This window comes from Lagopus muta, chromosome 1 (genome assembly GCF_023343835.1).
Source record: "Lagopus muta isolate bLagMut1 chromosome 1, bLagMut1 primary, whole genome shotgun sequence".
NCBI classification, from domain to species: Eukaryota; Metazoa; Chordata; class Aves; order Galliformes; family Phasianidae; genus Lagopus; species Lagopus muta.
The window spans coordinates 96,458,875-96,479,790 of NC_064433.1; the positions used below are offsets into that span (position 1 = coordinate 96,458,875).

The 20,916-nt window shown below is 36.9% G+C and overlaps 1 protein-coding gene across 17 annotated transcripts in view; it reads right to left on the minus strand.

Moving 5' to 3' along the window:
* Positions 1 to 8,062: 8,062 nt before the first annotated feature.
* The window catches only part of ROBO2 (roundabout guidance receptor 2), an 873,290-nt gene continuing 860,436 nt past the window's right edge, over positions 8,063 to 20,916 (minus strand). For 13 of the 17 annotated variants that reach the window (XM_048933870.1, XM_048933877.1, XM_048933869.1 and 10 more), the window contains 2 exons: positions 16,293 to 16,493; positions 8,063 to 15,387 (listed from right to left, as the gene is read on the minus strand). In XM_048933870.1, the coding sequence (XP_048789827.1) occupies positions 15,386 to 15,387; positions 16,293 to 16,493 (203 nt within the window). In that variant the 3' untranslated portion in view covers positions 8,063 to 15,385. The remainder of the gene's footprint in view (positions 15,388 to 16,292; positions 16,494 to 20,916) is intronic. The other 4 variants (XM_048933879.1, XM_048933872.1, XM_048933884.1 and 1 more) reach the window with 2 other exon arrangements.

Below are 20,916 nucleotides of genomic sequence, written 5' to 3' on the forward strand. Positions count from 1 at the left end.
TGGAATTTGTGTGCTTCCAGTATGACATATTTAAAAAAAAAAAAAAAAAAACACGTGAGAAAAATCACTTTTTATAATCTATGGTCACATTTCAATCTTTTCATGTTTGTGAGGTACATTTGGAGAGGAAATTAAAAAAAAAAAAAACATACACAGATGAGGGAAAAAAATGAGTTTAGATGTCAAGATACAACCCTCAAAGAGCAAACAGAAAAAAACATACAATCTCTGTGTTTGCCTCTGTGAATTTAACCATTACTTATGATTAAACAAGTAATCACTAAAATACACAAAAACTGTACCCTGTTGAGATGTTCTTAATGGATTGGGAAGACATTTGTGTTCTGTAGGCTGTTTGCTTACAAAAAGAAACTGCTAGCTCTTGGGGCTTTTCCCAGAGGATACAGGCATTTTGCCAGTGTTTCATTTTCAAGTGCCATTGTTCACCTAGGGCTTTAGCAAAAAAGCTTTTGCTTATTTATTACTAATCCTACCTTAAGTAATGATCATTTTTAATCCTTTTACATTTTAAAACAAGTTTATCAGACAATGACACCAAGCACAATGTCGCTCAAAGATCTTGCACTTATTTTTTCATTTCGCAGATAATTCTATAATTCACACATTTGTGGAATTGCTTTATTGGTTCACAAAACCTGCTTCTATGATTATCAACAAAATATAAATCCTATTCTGATTTTGTGGACTCCTTTCAACATGTTTTCATTAGTTATAGTCTTGATAATGCAGCAACTGAGAGGAACAGTGTTTACTGCTTACTTTATCCATCTGACTGTGAATCTTTGTGAATTGCTGCTGTATTTGTATATTATTCAGACTTGTTATAAATTTTTAGTAATACAACTTATTTACTAACCTAAAAGGATGTCACATTTTCATTTATCTTTATGAGTATGCACAAATTCACCATATAGCCTTGACAGAAATTTGTGTGAAAGATTCAGGATAATCCTTGTCCTCAACACTGAACAGTGCAATTAATTTGGTGTAATTGTCTGTACTTGGTCATGATAACCTCAAAGACAAATAAGCATGGATGCTAGATGTCATCATTTTGATGATCAGTGTTCAATCATTGGTAAGAGATGTTATATCTATGTGATGGCTACTTCTGTAACATTGCTAGCTTTGCATACAAGACTACTAGTCTGCAGTCTGCACTATGAAATAACTTGTCATTTCACTAGTTCAGTGCTTATAGTAAACACTTGACAATCAGTTTGCAATATATACATACAAAGAGTTGTTTGAGCTTTTCAGAAGTGCTAGAATGAAAGATTCTGGCGTAAAACCTAGTATCAGCAACAAACTTGTCTATCTGTCAACTTCAGCTAGTGCAGCTATCTAAACAAAACAGACAAAACAAGCCTTTCTACATATTTACATATAATCTTCCTGTATATTCAGATGTAGTATCTTAGGAGATTATTTCAGTACTTCAAGAAAATTGAGACTTCCTTGTGAAGTATCTGTACTCTCAGCTAGTGGTGCCAGAGGACAAGGGAGCTCCAGATATTGTCAGTCCAATTTTGTTGTTCCAGAAACCATAATTTCATGCAAAGAAAGGAAAATGAGAATGTGGCTACTTCTATACAGAGATTTTTTTTTTTTTAATGTTGTTAATCTCTGCAAGCAGGTACAGCATTCAAGCATTGAAGATGAGTAGGAAAAAGAAAAAAATTCCAGAAATTTCAGTAAGCTCACAAAAACACAGAAATCAGAAAGGAGAAACACTGGAAGAGGAGAGGGAAGGGAAGGAATATTTGGTCGTGGAGAACAAAGAGAGCCAACAGTTTCCTTGTGTCCAATCCCAGTCTCTCGAGGCCCCACCAGCCAGTACCTTCCTCACATTCTCACTTTACAGATTTACTAAACTGGCCTCTGTAAGCAGTGTTACATGAAAAGGAGAATCTGCTTCAAACTATTTCCGTCATAGCCAGCCTTACAGATAGAGGCGAAAGACACTGAGAAGCTAACTGAGAAAAGCTGCTTCTTTCTAGGCAAACCACAGCAACTCTTCATCTTCTCAACGTGGTGTAGGAAAACCCAAATCATTCCTCTGGCATTTGCTGTCACGGTGTTATGAGGGACACAGCAAAGCTCAGACTGACTTCCCCTCTGCTCAGATAAGCCCCAAGCAGTCAGTGTATAGGAGCACAGCTAAATCTCTGGAGGTTTCCCCATTTCTGTTCCCTGCATGGACCTGCTTGTGAGCGTGGTGATCTCAGGGACCCAAGTGTTGCATGATCCCCAACCAAAATAAAGGCTGTGAACCTAAAATGAGGGTGATCTATCTGCCTTCTGATTCTCAATTAAAGAAAGAAAAAACAACAAAGCAAAACAAAAATCTTGCCAGGAGACAAGAACATCAGTTTTGACTGCAGTTAAAATCACAGGGATCAAAATATGATTCTATTCTGTTCTGCTTCACAGTTAAACCAGTAGACTAAACCATACTTGCAGGGAGTATTATCTCTGTAAAAATTCACATTCTTTTCAATTATATTTAATTTCCACTTCATCTTTCCCTAATATTTATTCCACAAACAAGCCATTGTGTAATTAATGATTCAGAGCTCCCCAAATCCATATGTTTTATGGATTTTATGTCAAACTGGACTCATAGTACTTTAATAAGGAAAAAGAACAATATTTTACTGTACTCACAGTACCCAGCCAATAGGCCTGTAAGCAGCTTTAAATCTATCCGTAGCAGCAACATGGAGATTGCAATAAGAAATAGGTATTACCAGCTTCCTCTGCTCCTCATTGTGCAAAAGGATTGATGTTATCCTTCAGTACTTTCTTAAAGAGCCAGTATATTTGTAGAAAATTCCCTTCTGATGGCAATAATCATACAAACAGGTGTAGAAGATCCTTTCACATTTAGTAACGAGTAGGAATCAGGTACACTTAAGCAGTCAAGTAAATTTGATTCTACTCATTTTTCTGGAGACATCTACTTTGCCATATCTATGCTCAGAAATTTTGCTATTTACGCATTGGAATGACATATTTAAAGTAGTGAATTTCATATTAGCAATGCAGATGGAGGAAAGAATGATCTTGGAAAATTATACAGTGGAAAGACTGGTGTTGTGGGGTAGCATGAGAATTGGAAATCCTAAACGAAGCAGAGGAAAAGAATATAAGAGAGAAGACAGAATGGGAACCGCAGAAAGACTTGTTTGAAAAAGGAAGGTGGAGTAAAGAATCTGAGGAAAAGCCGCTATACAAAGTCAAAGAGTAGTAGCTAATAGAAACATTAAAATGTTTAGATAGCATTTCATTGATAGTAATTAATAAGAAACGTGTTATTGTTTTCAAAGTTGGTGCCATGTATTTTAATGGAATAACTTACTGGCCCTTCCACTCCTCTATTTATGCCAATCTCTTGCTGGCAGATTAAGATATTGGAATGTCTGCTTGCACAGTTTATTTTAAGCTCTATCATACAAACACATATGCACAGAAAAGTGCTTTGATGACTGTTTATAAGATAAGGAATTTGGAAAAAGGAGTGGATAAAACAGCGGTGGAGGAGCAGAGAGATAGAGGAGACTCAGAACATAGAAGAGACATATTCAAGGGGCATCAATCTTGATATTAGAAGCTCATTAATTCTCAGCCTATTTTCATAGTCTCTGTGGAGATTTACCATATGTGTCAGCTACACAGCCTTGGAGCTCAATTAGAAATGTTTTCCAACTACTAGTCTAAACTACCACTGGAAAGCCTTATCATTTTCAACAAAGTTTGATGAGCAGGATAGCCTTTAACAGCAATGCTTTGTGTACTAAAAACTGCAACTGGCCTTTTATGTTTCTCATAGCACTGCTGACAGATGAGTCTGATTATCATCCTAGATCCACCTTACTGACATGCATTTGGACAACAAAGACAGTGACTGAAGTGGAAAAAAAAAATTCTGGGAAAAGTAATCAAAGACAAATTTAAAACTTCAATAGATTTCCCTGGAAATTTGCCCACAAAGCATATTGTTTACATATCCATCTCCATCCAGAAGTTTGAAAGCATATCCCAGGATGCCTGCTGTTAATGTTACAGCCTTACTCTAGCCAGATTTCTTGCAAAGCTTCTGGATAATCTAGGCCAAGACTAATTTGTCAATGCCAGGTTGTATGATGATTTATGACTGTAGCTGAATGACTCCCCCTAACTAGTTGTTTTGAACTGAAGCCATTCTAAATTTCTAGCTGGCAAAGTGGATGCAAGCTTAGAGATTCTGAAGTTGTTTATTGAGTTTCCAGATGTAATCCACATCAATAACTTCTGCAGTTGAAGGAAAAATTTGGAAGAGAAAACATTAAACCTTTTAAATCCACATCACACATCAGTAAGCATAGTATGTCATGGAGAGAGTTAAGCTTGTATAGGAAATGTGAGAAATCTGAGTTTGAATTTTATTTCGTCAGATTTTTTCATGTCATGCAAGCATGAAACATCTAGTCATACACCCAAGATAAGCCTGTAAAAACAGCAACAGTTGTCTTAACATGTACATATGTGTAATCGATGGATATCAAGATGTTACAATCACAAAATAAACAAGAGAGTTAGGCAAAGTAGACTATGATAACAAGAGAGAATAAACGGAAGGCTTACCCTTATGCTGGGCTCACCACAAAACACCAGAAGAAGGGATCTCCAGATGAGATCCTTCCCCACTGGTAGCCAGCTCTTAAACAGGTCTAGAAGGGGTGCAGCCTGGCTCCACCCCTTCCGGCAGCACAGGTGAATTGCCTTCACCTGTGCTCCTGTGGCTGACTCATGGCTCACCTCAGGTGATCAATCAGAGGTTCAGGCCGTGACTCAAAAGTTCCCATACACTGAGGATTAGAAAATCACAAATAGTGAATCATAGAATCACTTAGTTTGGAAGAAAGACTGATAAAATCAAATCCAACCTAACACGACCAAATCCACCACTAAACTACACTTCCACACATCTCTTAAATAACTCTGGTGACTCTACTGAGCAGCCTATTCCAGTGCCTAACTACCCTTTCCAGAAAGAAATTAATGCTAGTATCCAACCTAAATATCTCCTGGCATAACTTGATGCTGTTTTCTCATGTCATCCATGAAAATAGTACTAAAATAAAGATGAATTACAAATGTCAGAGGGCAGACTGTAGGACTAGAAATTTAAGAGTAGTTATGTGAAAAATGAATGACATAAATAAAGAAAGTCCAAGCAACTTGGATGAGCAACATGGTATAGATATTGTATTCATTTCTTCTTTGGACTGTTGGAGTAAGATAGTACTCCATGTGTAAGAAAGGATAAGGATCAAACCCCGTCTGGTAGTGAATTAATGCCTCTATCAAAAAGATTCTCTTAAGGAAATGTTCATTTGTTTTGTTTTGAAAAAGAAACTTCTTCCTGGAAAGCTATGAGTACTGAAAATAAAAGTTCAAAATGAAAAAAGGAAAGACATTTTCTTTTATAAGCATTGTCTAAAAAGAATGTTTCCATTGAATTCACTCTGGCTTCTGCTCAACACAGCCATCCGGGAGCACTTTATCAGCATGATTATGTAGATGATGAACCACACCTCAATTATGATGAACCTGTCTATTGCAGGGGAAGGGACAAAGGGAAAAAAAAGAAGAGGAACAAAGAAAAACAACAAAAAAAAACCCCAAATATGTTATTAGTGCTGCTTCAGTATCAGAGGATCCACTAGCAGGTCAAAGCTGTGATAATTTCATTTCAGAGTAATAAAATCAATACTGAAAAATGGTAAAACAACAGCTACCATGGCTGTTTCAGATGTTATGATACCATTATAGCACAGTAGCCTTATTATTTATTGTACTTCTTCCTAATATGCCTGACCATCTGTGGCAATTGTTTCTGAATCTGCACAGTCAAAACCTTAAATTAAATCTAACAAATACAAAGTGTTTTGAGCTAACTTGTCCTCCCTTCACACTTGTTCATTATGGAGTGACCTACTCTTTTCACATCCTGCACAAGTCACATCACTGTAGATTGTGTTTACTGAAAGCTGATTGTTACAAATGTTGACATTCGACAGGTTTATATACCAGGGAATTAAAATAAGAAGAATATGACAAATACATTGTAAATAACATGAGAGACCCTTACTATACCTGTATGTTGTATGAACACAGTGGAAAATTAATTTGCTCAGCTTTCAGAGGCTTTTTCTGGTGCTCAGTTTCCATTGTATGAGTGTTATTAGAAGTGCAAGCACATAGCTGCAGTTATAATGTCAAAGTCATTCATATTATAACAAGGTTTCAGATGCTCCATAATGAAGACTTCATCAGAGAGTGAAAATTATTGGCTCCCTACTTGATGACTTTTACAAAAATCTTAAGAGTAGATAGTTTGCCAGCTGGATTAATCTGCCTATGCACAGCCATTTATGAAGCTCTGAAATTTTACCACTGGCAACAATGCAATTGCTGAAAAAACTCCAAGAATACTGAGTTCGATGACAAACAATGGTCTGCTAAATAGAGACATGCTGTCCTGACAGCTCTGCTTCAGCTGTATGGCATGATATGTGCCAGCAAAAGCAAAGAAGACACTCTGTAGCATCATAAAACTGCTTCCAAAAATGAGCACCCTGCAGCTATTAGAAACTGCGTGAGAATCACCAAATGTCAGCCTCATGCTCAATAACACTCAATTTAATAAATGGATTTAAGACAGCGAAGAACACAAGACGCTTCAGAACACCCTTAAGACTATGATGATAATATTGAGTTTTTGAGAGAGAAAAGCAATGTTCACCATAAAAAAAGGGGGAGCGCTTTGTTTCATTTTAGTTCCTTGGGACCAATTAAAAGCATTCTGTCATTATTATTGTCAGCAGTAGGAACAGTGTACGAACTATAATCAATTTACTGATACATCCTAATATTGATGGTCAGAGGCCTGCTCTGAAAACAGCCCCACATTATCTGGTACTTAACATTGGTTATTAATGTTATTTTTTGTTGAGGGTGGGTTTTTTCTTTGTTTTTTTAAAATAAAATTTCATTTTTTTCTGAGACAGCTACTTACATTTATCCAAATCTAAAGGAAAAAAAGGCAGTGGTAAAAAGTATTTCTGTATATCAGCTGATCCGCAGTATGCTACAGAACTGGCTGGAAAAATAGCAACTTCAAGTGCTTACTGAAGGATGCTGAATTTGCCTGGCTTTTGTTAGCACTTTTTTTTTTTTTTTTTTTGAAACCGTGCTGCTGTTGCTAGAAAATCAAGTAGGAATAAACCTTGTCCCACAAATTCCATTTATTTGTCCAACTATAAGTTCCTGATTAAAGCAATTCAGTTTTAAGGAGAAGTTTCATCACCTTGGTGGCTGGGGGATATTACCAAATGTTATAGTTATAGGATGAAATTAGTTAATGAAAAGCTAGCTGGACAAGTACTGAAATGTTTTACTCTCAGCTAAAGTATAAAGCTTGCTACTTAGCAGAACTCAGAGGTCTGGTGCTTTTACCATTAATTTCTAGCTTCTAATTAGCATCTATGAAAGTCATGGCTCCTAAATCCCCCAGTGAAATCAGAAGTGCAATACATTGGCAACAAAAAGCTGAAACTATTGTCTACTTACACTAATGGTCCTGTACAAGACCAAAAAGAATACAGAAATATGGAAAGAGAGTTCAGGTGGTTTTTTCAGTATTCTTAGTGCTTGTGAAAACACTTTGAATTTGAGTAACTGAGCATCCTGATTTAGGGCCTGGTTTAGTGACTGATAACCCTGCCCACTGTAAGGGGTTGGAACTAGATGATCTTTGATGTCCCATCCAACCCAAGTCATTCCATGATTCTAACTCTCCAGAGTCCCAAAAGCCCATATGAATGATGACAGGCAAAATTTCAAAGCTTTCTGTTTGGACACAGGTTTTATATACGCTAATATTCATGTAAAAAAAAAAATAATATATATATATATATATATATATATATATATATATATATATATACACATAAAATCAGAATAGGTTTAAATGTCCCAGGGCTGTACAGTACACAAAACAGAAATCTGGTCTTTGGAAGTGCTAAGATCTGCTAATGCACTACAGAGATTACCCCAGCAGATCTAATACTTTATTTTTATTAAAGAAAAGGATAAAGTTTTATCACTGATTTCACCAGACCCAAAACTTACTTTCAGGCTGTCACTATTTAGAGTTACTTATTTGTTCACAAGTTCTAAGGCACATTCCTTTGCTACTACTAAAACGTGCACATTGAGCCAAAGACCCACCCATAGCACAACGGACACAGACTACTACTCTTGGCCTTAGTCCTGCAAGTACGACCATCCACCCTGAGTTTCTCAGGCTCAGTGTGCAGGGTTAAAACACTGAAATCTAGATTCAGCAATGGCTCTCACTTCCTTAGAAATGCTCTAGAGGCACCCAGTGACCTATTTTAAACCTCAAATTCTATACAGATCAAACATAAAAATGAACTTGTAGAAATATGTAAGTCTGATGCTTCTGAGACAGCTTCCTTGGCAGAGAAAGACAAAAATAGAAAAGCTTCATCGTATGCCTAACAACAAGACAGAAAATATGCAGATAAGCTCACTGCCTGTTGGGGAAAAAGAGAATAAGGAAGATGGGGTTGGGTAGGCTGCAGCTAGCTTTAAGCTTGTGCCATGAGTGCAAATGGAAAGTATTTGTGTATCAGAATCTGTAATTCTGTGGACTTGGGGACTAGAGAAGGAAAAAGAAGGGAGATATTCATTTTAAATAAAAACTAGATCAAGTGACTGTCATTTTTAGATGAGAAGGGACAAAGAAAGGCCTACAACAGCTCAGGAGAAGAAAGCATTTCAAGCAGTTGGTGATTAATTGTACTCTGCTATGACACATCTCTTTCTATTAAACCCTAGATTGCCAAATCTGTTTCCTAATTGTTTTTGTGCTTCTCAGACTTTCTTTTGTCTTGCATAGATGTAGGCAATTTCTATGCCATCAATATCTCATTAAGGGGTCTGGGATGTGAAATGCCTTGTTTTGGTTTTAATTTTATTTTCCAGGCTTTTTGCTGCATTTTATGAAATAGCATTTTTTGTTTGCTTCCTGTGGTCCATTTGTTCTCTGGCACTGCCTTTCCGCAGGTTACAGCTTTATTTGTTTCTTTGCCTGTTGGCTCTCGGGGTGTATGCAAATTATTATTACATGTTTCGCCATTGCTACCTATTGCTCTTCATTTCCCTAATGGCAGCCTCATCTGAATGTTAGTGCCTGCTCAGGTTCTACATATGTAGATAGCAACTTCAACTCATCTGTGAGCTTTTATTTTTATTCCCTCCCCCCCCTTCTCCTACTGCAGTTCACCTTAGAGTTGTATTCATGAGGAAAGGAATATAGCTGCATGCTTTCTGCCTAGGGCAAAATCCTGCTACCACTTGTGCTAGTAGCAGCTCAGAGGAAAAAGGAAGGGCATTCACACAAATAGCTAATCAAAGGGTTTTTAATGATACTCATTAGGAAAGAAATTCATTAACAAGCCAGCACAAGAACATTCCCTGAAGCAAGAGTGATGCTATTGGTCACATCGAAGTCCCCACCTGACTAACACCTTTATTGCTGTTAATAGTAAGGCCAAGTCAGCAGCAAAATCAGTTGCATTCAGTTCCTGATTAAGAAAAATAAATAAATAATGACACCAGCAAAATGCAGCCACTGAAGCTGGATACGGGCCTTTCATAGAGTTCGGTTGTTTAGCACTTACCATGCCTTCGAATTCATACAATTTTACATTTCCCACCCTTCATTGTCCCTCTCTTCTCACGTTTCTTTTGATACCTCTGGCTACACTCTGACACCCATGGCAGTGGTGCACACGTGCTCCCCATTAGCCCAGCCCAACGGCACCACAACCTCGGGTGGGTCTGGTGAGCCTTCTCCCAGTAGAAGTCCTTAGAAGGACACCTCAAGGGAAGGCATAGCAGGAGCTGTGTTGAACTGTAGGCAGATGCACAAGGCACTGATCCAGGCACACTGTGGCATGCACCTACTGCTTAGCACAGATACAGCCTCTCAGCAGAGCTGTTTCCAACCTGAATCGCTTCTTTGTGCTCACGCCATTACTTACCTACTAAAGAAATCCTGTACTTTTCTGCCAATTCACTCCTAGAGATTAGCATTAGTATCTTGGGATGCTCATTTGCTCTGTAAAAATTAGGCTTTTAAATAGAGTGAACCAGAAATCTTACTTTTATTGCAGCACCTTGATAGAGCAGATCTAAGTTACTAGAAAAAAAAAAAGGAGCGAGCCTCCTCCCGGTTGTTATACTCATGTAATTGCTACAGCCTGATACATGAAACTGAGCCTCACACTCATGCTTAGAGCAAGATCTTCATTTTGCAAGGACAGAGCAAGTTCTATTCTACATTTTTCTGCCAAAGGAGGTCAATTAAGTTTAATTGGCTCTAATTAGCACTTGCTCAAGCTGTTATATTTTTTACCTGCATCCGAGTGGCTCTCCAAGTGCTGCACAATGGATTCCTGCTTTTGAACGCAAACAAGAATTACTAATGGCATCCTTGAAGGCAAAAGGTGCAGTGATCAGCACAAATGGGGAGCAAATATCAGCACAAATAGCTGCAGGCCTTTTTAGAAAAAAAATCCCAAACATTTAATTCCCCATCTGACTTTGACCAATTGAAGTGAATGCAACTGTGGACCTTGCTGTTGATAGTTGTAACACAGAAATTACACAAATGTAAGTATTCTCTAATGTCATAACTTATTCAATGCTAGAGAATGGGGGAGGGAGAGTTTAGCAGCTTGTGAGAAAGAAAGTCTGATGGTAGCTAAGAAAAGATACCCAAGAAAATGAAATAGAATCAAAGCAAAACCAAACACATACATCTCAAATGCTTTGTTTTCTATGATTTTTTTGAGGATTGTTTTAAAAGGTTCATGTTGAAGTGACAAGGTTTGTTGTTGTTGTTTTTCATTCTGCTGCATAGATTGCAACAACAACCTCAGTGGCCTAAATGTCAGCATATGCAATTTCAGTCCTTGGATCATGTGGTGAGAGGCAGGCATTGAATTGAGGATGGTCTGTAATAGACTGAATGAGGAGTCACAAACTAGAAAAGACACTGCTATACTGTGGCATGCTATAGACAACTAGAGCTGAGGTTTTCCTGGATGTAGCTGCACAGTCAAATAGAGGCAGAGAGTAAGATAGTTCTCACACCAGTGCCAGAGCTCAGAGGTAGCTCTCCCCATGCACCCAGTAACTGTCCACATTCATAGCACACAGGCACAGCCCTACATCTCTGGGTCCCACCAGGTATCTTTAAGCTATAGCTATTATTTTGGGTTTGGAAGCAGTTGGCATAGTGAGAGGCTCATCTAACAAAAGCTGGGACACAAAATAGAGCAAAGTGGTTGGATGCCACTCTTCTGTGCAATGTGTGCAGAGCCTTGATGGCCAAAAACTGCTTGCTAGCCAACATTTTTTTCTTTCTATCTCCCCCCGCTAAATTTCCTAAAGATCATCAGTCATAAAAACAAGCTAATAATAATTTAAAAAAAGTGCATAAATTGTAGAAAAAGAGTTGCCTGTATTTTAAAAAGTTCCTACCAGAATCTCCCCCAACCTGAGCATCTTTTCTCTGTCAACTGTGAGGACTCTTTCCCAACCTTAGAACACATCTTTTTTCCTGACTGGCAATGCATAAGCCAGCATAGTATTATTTAAACAGTCATGTCTTCCTTTTACATTGGCTTATTGTTAAATCAATATACTTAAAATATTCCATGTTTTTTTTTTTTTTTTTTTTTCTTCCCCAGGGAACACTGTTTCAGTGGTATTTCAGGTGAGAGCAAAAATTTAATCAAAAGGTCAACTGACCAGGATAAGGACTTGAGAAACATTAAATAACAAAAAATAAATGTCTGTTTGCATCACTGGTATGGCAGCAATACACCACTGAAGTACATGGAATAATTTATTAATCGATTCTTCAGCCCTCCCACATTTAAAATTGAGCATATGTTCAAGCAAAGATTGAGAAAATTTGATGTAGCATCTATGCACATCCTGGGGATACCCTATTCTGGGTTGGTAGTAGCTCCACCAGTACAAAACCCCACAGGTCAGGGGGTGCTCAACTACTGAACACGTGTGTATATATATATATATATATATATATATACTAGATTATGGGCTTTAAGCAAGGTACACCATATGTTTGCAGCCCTTACTGTACACTGACACAGTATGTATGCAAATGGAGGCTGTATCACTAGAATAGCTGTATCAGTGTAATTACATTGGTACAACTATTCCCAACGTGGAGAGGAGCTTCATGAGAAATCCCTATGGCAGATGATGTTTCCCATTGAGCTATTTATAAGACAGCTATTAACACAGTTCAAAAAGCAGGGTATAAAATGATCCTTGTTACCTGTAAGTGGACAGTGATGATTATAGTTCAGTCTATGTTATTATTGCCTGATTGTTACCAGTTTGGATTTTCACATATTGACTCCTTACTCAAGATATTTTAACATAGATTTGAAATGTGAGTATGTTTTATTTTTTTTCCCCAGTAAATATACAATACACACTTCAACAGGACTATTAACCAACTTTTTATGCCAATTAAACTTTGCTGCACTAACAATACCAATGAAACACATTAAGAGGTCATACTTTTTCGTGAACAAACTGTAGCCAATAAATATTTTTTAAAAAAACAAATTAAAAAACAATTCTAAGTGCTGCCACAACATCCCTTTTCTTTAAACACATTATTCACAATAAATGTTTTCCATTTTTTTAAAAAAAGAAGAATTCTTCTTTTAAAATAGTAAATTAAATGGCATTTTAAAAAATATGTACTGTGGTTCATTGGAAGTACACTGTATAGAAAAGAGAGAAAAAAAAGAAGAGACATCACCTGTAAGATAATGGAGACACTTTGCGATACACAACAACACTTTATGTAATATTGTAAGCAAATTATTAATGAACAAAAATGTACAGAAGCAGATGGACAAGTTAGTGAATATCATGGTACTGCACAGCTTTAATACTGACACACATTTACTTTCCAGTAGAAGAGATAAAACACATATTTGAAAGTAATTGGGATGGCTTCATCGACTTCTAATGATACTGAATTTTAAATAGGATATAGTGAGTAAGGTGTTCCACCAAAGCTCAGCACAAGCTTTCAAATTAAGAGAACTATTCCCTTGGTGACTAGTTAAACACTTTTTTCAGAGAATTCAATTTGAATTGTACCCTGAATAATCTTCTCTTCATATGATAATAACAAAGTAAAGAAAACATACATGTGTATGTATGATGCCTTCTTTGTCTTGCTTGAACAATTTTGCACATTTTTAAATAATGGTTTTAACTATAGTGATTAAACAAGCAGGTAAATTACATATACTCATTGGTCAGTTATATAGACAAATGCATTCATTTCTCCCAACTCTTTTCGTAACCTGCTAAATAACAGTCTTGACCTTAAGGAAGTTAACTATGATTTCTTTAATATTTGATAGTGCTGAGTTATAGCTGATGGCTGTCGTGTTTTATCTTATCATGGAATGAGTTAATGACATGAAAAGCAACACATATTTAGCATTGAAATTTACTCTTCTAAAATTCTGCCATTACTAAAAGTGTCCTTAATACTGGTGAGCTCCAAGGCAATATATAAAACAACATAGACTGATTATATGAAAAGGGTATTCAAATGGAAAAATGTTCATGGTCAGAAATAGACTAACAGAAATAAGCTATAGGATGCAAAATTTAAATTAAGCAAATGAGGGTGATACCTATATACAACATTCTAAGAAAAGTTTGACAATTCAGTCATTGAGATTTGAGAGGTACAGAAGATTTGAACAGAGTAATGAAAACTAATGAAGAGACAGAATGTTGTCATTAATGTCCACTTACAGACTTTGGTTTATTCAAAAAGAGTATAAACATGCATTATTTCCTCATTATAGTAGGGTGTGAAGCCACTCACTAAAAAAACAGTTCAAGGATTTTTTTTGCTTGCATCCAACTTTTTGAATGTATTGCATCGCAGAAAATATTCCTAAAACAATAATTTGACTGTTACGTCCTTCTAAACACTAAAAATTTAGTGAAATCAGCTTCAGCTCTCACAGACTTCAGGTAACAAAACACAAAGGTTTGTCTAGACTGCATCAAAACAATTAATGTCATGAATTTCAGTGGTGCAGCTCTATTTACTATTGTACTGTACATGTATTGGAAAGATGAAATAAAATACTCTGACATTTAGTTTTTTTTCAGAAGCAGCCTGAATAAGTTTTAATAATAGATTGCATCCTTAACTACGTACTAGGTATTCCTTGAGTTTATACTGTTTGTTTCTTCTGGGAAATTTCTGACTTACATTTTGGGTTGCAGAAATTAATGATAATAATTCTTTCAAAACTGCAATATAAAACAGCTTTAGTGAAACACCTTAATTTCTTTTGTTTGTAGCAAGGTTTGCTTTTCTTTACCTTTACTTAATGGCATTGGATGGCTAAAAACAGATACTAAGGGAATCATTCTAGTGAAAGGGTCTAGGCCATCTCATGCTACTGTTAATTTTCATACTCACTCTTGAAACTCAAACTTCCAACTTCTGACCCCTTCTTAGATAGGAAGAGCAACTATGTTGTCTGCTTTTAAAAGATTTAAATCTGTCTCTAATGTCTTTACTGACATCATTTTTGCCTGTCACTTTCTCATTTCTACACCCCAATGGAAAACCACCTAACATACTCCTTTACATCCAGCATTATCCAAAGTAGCTTACAGTACGTAAACCCTCTTCACACATTCAGTCTCTTTTTTTCTTCATGTCATGAGGAGTAGAGTTTTGTGCTTATCACCAAATAAAATTGCAGTGCAAACTTTAAACATAAAAGTTACACAATTAAAAGTTAATATATGGCACCACAGCCTATTAATTCACATATAGTACAACAGACCAATAAAAACAGACATGAATATGAACATAGCTAAAAAGAAGGTGAACTTGCATAGCAATGCAACAAAAGAAATTATATACAGAAGGAAATTCTTTTCATCCTGGAGGGTGATTTTTTTTTTTCTTTTTGTATACTCCTGACAAGGAATATTTTAAGGTGGATGGTGTATAAAGAGAAGAACACAAGTATCTGTGGGATATGTGGCTGTGTGTCTTTACATTGCATTTACAGTTCTTTTAATAGTACATAAATAAAGAAAATGTTCATTGCACTGTTTAGTGTCATCACTTCCATGAGTTCAGCCCTGATGGCCCATCAGAGCAGCTTGCAATGTGTCTTCTCAACTACTCTATAGAGAGAAAGAAAGAGAAAGAGATTGTAATATGTGAAAAACAAACAAACAAACAAACACACAAAACAAAGCCCATGTCAATATCAAAGCAGTGCAGGATAAATATTCAGTAGGTTTGGATAAAGGAGTTAATTGCTTCTAAGATGAAAATCAATGGATGCTAAAATTCAGCACTTACCAACATCATATCTGAAATACCTCATTTTGGGGTTTGTGCACCAAAATCTCTTACAAGCTGCTTGGCAGTAACAGTAGGTGGGTAGTTACAGAAGGTTTGATTGCAGCAAATAGGAGGCAGAAGTTCCAACAGCTGCATTGACTGAGCTAGCTTAGATCGTGGTGTACTACTTTAAGCAAGAGACTCAAACCTTTTGGCATCAAGTGCCACTGTCATGCATGCAGCATTAACAGGACCTCCATCTATGGTCAAGAAGAGCATAACATTTTGCAACAAGCAACAGAAGGCTTAGGAAAAGGCATCACATCCTTGACATCAATTTGCCCAGCAAGTTTAGCACTGTTTCATTCACTCCTCTGAGAAAAGTCTCCAGTAGCATTTCTATGACAAATATATTATACTTTGCCAAGAAAATTCTAAATTGTTAGAATCTCTGTTCAATTTTGCCAATGTTTTTATTCTCACTAGCATTACACGTTTAAAGATGTAATAAGTAGATAATCTTGGTGTGACTTAGATCTGAACTGGTACAAGTGAAAGAGTATATGAACTTCACTTGACGCTGGAAAAATATTGCAGAAGGCAATAAGAATAAGGTTAAAATTTAACCTGGTCATCACACTGCAATTAATTCTCTCTTCACAATGATTTATAATTTGTCTTTTTTTTTTTTTTTTTCCTTTCCCTGTTTGGGAATTTCAACTGTAGCTAGAGATAAACTTACATAATTCACCAGTAAACTGTCCTTGACTGTTTGATCCCACATAGCCTACATCGAGAAGGTCACTGGCATTGCGTTGGTGACCTCCTCGCAAGACTTCACCTTTTCTAGGTCCAGTGGATCCTTTAGAAGAAGCTGTTCCTGAAGAGCTGTGGCCGCCAGGGGATGGAAAGTTGGGTTTACTATATGGTACCAACGCCTCTTCTAAAAAAAGCAAAACAAACCAAAATCAATACACTAGGAATAAACAAACTATTCTGATCTGGACATCATATTCATTCCTTGTCTTCAGGTACATGTCTTTTGTCTTTCTTTATAGCATGACAATTTTGCCAAACAAAATATGCAACTCAATGTTGTACTCATAGACATAGAAACTAGCATAAGCTTAATCTTGCTTTCGTGTAAACTCATGTGTTAGTCTGTATTAATTATAAAAAGCCTAGATTCATTATGAAGTAACAGATCACAAATTGCTGATTGTTTAATAAAAATAGATGCACATACAATTTCCAAAACAATGCAGCTATGATTAGATTTTTGCTTCAAGCCTACAAGAATATGCTTTTTCCTTTTCTTTATTTTAAATTATGGTAACATTACCTCAATCAATTTAGATAAAGAATTGCAATATCAGCTAATTTAATTAGCTTCCAGCAGCTCAGTAATTTCTAACGATGCAAAGTACACTGAAGATTTTTTTTAACTGACTGTAAATAACACTGAGACATACTATATAATACATAACATTGGTAGCTGTAGTATTTTGGGTGAGTAAATCTTCCTGCAGCTTGTCTCATGTTCCATTATAAGCAAAAGGCTTACTTTATTCATTTTGCCTGTTCCTTAGTGAAGATCTGTTATAATGAACTGCCTGCAAGAACAGGATTAATTCTCAATAAAGCACAAGACTAAATATATTCACATAGCATCAGGTAAAATGAGACATCTCATCTGATTAGAGTTTTTGGGAGATATTTTAATAATCTTGACCTAAGAGGCAAAGCAGCAGCACTGATTTAACACTGAAATAGAAGCACTTTTCTTTGCTGGATATGATCCACTTTTGCTGTCTCAGAAGTTAAGAAGGAGACATTGCTAAATATCATTCAATGCAAGAAAGAGCTGAAATATATGTCCTTAGCAAAAATAGAAAAATTGTTTCTTCTGAAATCGGTGGGTATCTCCTGCTTGAATGTATTTTTTTTTTTTTATGTTGTTTTTGAAGTGAAACTGGGATAACAGTTTTTTTCTTTTAATTTCTCATTTTCTATTGTTTTTACTATTAAGGAATCTGACAGCAACAATTACACCTTCTTTGAAAGAGGACAGAATTGCAGAAAGAAAACTAGGTGGGGATGGTTGGAAAGAAAGATAGATATGCTCTTATTTTCATTAACAAAGCTTTTGCAAGGGTGGCAATAATGGCACACAATTAACTTAGAGAAATGCTAAATAAGAACATATTTGTGGTGGAAATGCAAATTACCTTTGTGGAGGAAACACAAGTTCAATTCTTTGTGTCAACTAACACAAGCATGTAGGATACAGGAATTCCCCATATGTTCTCCTATTGAACAGAATCTTTTCATAAGGTAAATCTGTTGCAGAAGAGGGCAAACACCCAACTTCCTTCTCTGCCAAACTATCTCCCTATGGTCCTGCCGAAGGAACCAGAATATTTGCACTGCAGGACATTAGGGTATTATCAGTGTTTTGTTCTATGACTGTGCTGTCCTTGCTTAAATGTAAATAATTGCTTAAAAGACATAGTAAAATGTCATTTAACAGCCAAAGCCTCTTAAATTATGTTACCTGATCTTCATATACAAACTCTAACAACAGAATCAGATGCAAACCTGATTTCCAAAGGCTGGCTGAAATACAGAACAGCTTGCATTAAGGCAGCAATAAAATAAGCTGCATAAATCAGCTTAGCAGAAAGCTGGATACATTTTTAGAGGATGGAAGGAAAAGTCACTAGCATTACAAAAGAGTTTGAAGATGACATATACGGTCAACTGATTTGTTTTCCTGTTTTGTGGATTCAGGATAAGGCCTCCTTTGGGTTCAATGAAATGTTGAGGAAAAAAATAACCATGAATAAATATGAAGTGCATTATCATTATGGAGCATATGGTGTGTTAAATTATCTGTTGTGCCCTCAGAAATAAATGCAATCCATAAAATAAACATTTGTGACATAAAATAAAGGCTAAGATTTTCATAACACTCTAGCACACGAAATGAAGGTGTCTGAAGTCCTTAGGTTAGACTTACTTTCATTGAGCAGTACTCAAAGCAGTACCATGCCTCAGTCTTGCAAAGAATATGAGGAGACACTGTCAATGCCTTTCTCTATGAAAAACTGAGCCAAACTGAAGTTATAATTTCAACCTCTGCAAAATCTGGGTATGCATGTGTAGTAAGATGTTTTGATATCCCACGAGATAACTAAGAGGCTTCTAATATTATCAAAGCAATTGCAACCTGATCTAGCACTACTTACTGTAGAAGGGTAGCTGAGAATGTTTTATTTGATATGCAGCGTTCCACAGTTAAACCATTACCAAGAACTCAGAGATCTTGTCTATTCAGAAAGCAATCTTGGGAAATCTTGGTTCCCAACATTATCCTTCAATTTGCCTTCAAAACAACGATCTTGCTTTCAGAATTTCACCCATAGCTTGGCAAGGTCCAAACAAAGCCCTCCAAAGTGCAAAATAGATATTTTGTGGAAGTGGATAGCTAATGAAACTCCCTTTGGAAATTATTGAAAAGTGAGAAACAAAACTCTCTCTCATTAATAAAGGAAAAGGAATGAAGCACAAGTAAAATAATTTTTAAAAATATTGATAACATAAATAAACATCACATTCAAGAGCAGCCTTTTTCAATCTACCAGAGAAAGGGGCACAGAGCAAGAAAACTATAATGCATGAAGCTAGGATGGGAAGAAAGACATACCAGATGTGAAGGTCTGGATCTCCCCCACCAGGAAAAAAACATAACAACTACTGCAGCAATCCTCTGTAATGCATAAAGGACAAGTATTCACCCGGGTCATCCTGTCCAGCCCTAAATTCATTACTCAGGTGGGGCACTGGAATTGTCAAAAACAATTTTTTTGTGTGTGTAAAGACAGATAAATGCAAGTCATGCAGTATAGGAAATTTACTATTTTACTATTAATTTAATAATCTCTGTGTCACAGAATAACAGGTAACTCCTCTTTGTACTCTTAAATTGGAGGAAAAGGAGAAGAGTTCTGGTTAAGAAGGTCAGACAAGCATACTTAATCTTTGTTCACAAAGAAATGAGATGCATTAAATATATTGTGATATTTTGTGTATGTTTCTACAACTTACACATTCTAGTTAAAATTGTCATTATGCCAAGTAGCATTTTAGCTACCTGGATGTCTGCTGGGGAAGCAACACGGTGGGCTGCAAGCAATCCAGGAGACTCCTGGAGTCTGTTGAGGACAACTTCGTGGTCCAGGTATTGGACAGAGCAGCCTGAGGTGAAGCGTTACTGGATCTGGTGCTCACCAGTGCTGAGAAGATCATTAAAAGCACTGAAGTTGGAGGCAGTCTGGGCTGTAGTGACCATATCCTGGATGAGTTCCTGATCTCAAAAAATATGGACCTGGCAAAGCGCAGACAGAATCCAGAACTTCAGGAGAGCAAGATTCTGGCTGTTTAAGGAATTGCTGGTTGGGATCCTCTGGGAAACTGTCCTTTAGGATCATAGGAGAAGAACAGAGCTGGCAGCTCGTTAAGGACCTTTCTGAAATCACAAGAGCTCTCCATCTCCCAGCACAAGAAATCAGCAGAGGAGGCATGACACTGGCATGGCTGAGAAAGGATCTGCTCAGCCAGAAGAAATAGGCAAAGAACAGTTTATCCCATCTGATAAATGAGAAGGGAGAAATGACAACTACAGACACAAAGAAGATTGAGGTACTCAGTAAGTTCTTTGCCTCAGTCTTCACTGGCAGCCACGTCTGCCACATGCCTCTCACATCCCTGAACCTCTAGGTGGGGGTTGAGGATGCAATGTCGCTCCCACTGTACGAGCAGGGCAAGTCTGAAGCCATCTCATCAGGCTGAATGTGTACAAGTCTGTGGAGCAGAATGACATGAATCCCAGGGTCCTGAAGGAACTGGCTGATGTGTTTGCTGTGTTATTCCACAATATTTTAAAAATTATGGCTGTGACTGGAAAAAGGAAAACATTACTCCCATATTTAAGAAGAGGACAAAGGAAGACCTGATCACTACAGATCAGCGAGCCTCACATCTGTGCCTGGGAAGATCATAGAGCAGATACTCCTGGAAGCTATGTTAAGACATATGTGAGATGAAGAAGTGATCCAAGGCAGCCAGAATGGCTTCACCAAGGGCAGATCTTGCCTAATCAATCTTGTAGCTTTCTGTGATGGAGTGACATCATTGGTGGACAAAGGAAGAGCAGCTGGTGTTGTCTTCCTGGACTTCTGACATGGTCATACACTACATCCTTATCTCTAAATTGGAGAGATATGGATTTGAAAGGTGGACTATTCGGATAAATTGGTTGGATGGTCACAGCCAGAGTGTTGTGGACAGTGGCTCTATGTGCAGAT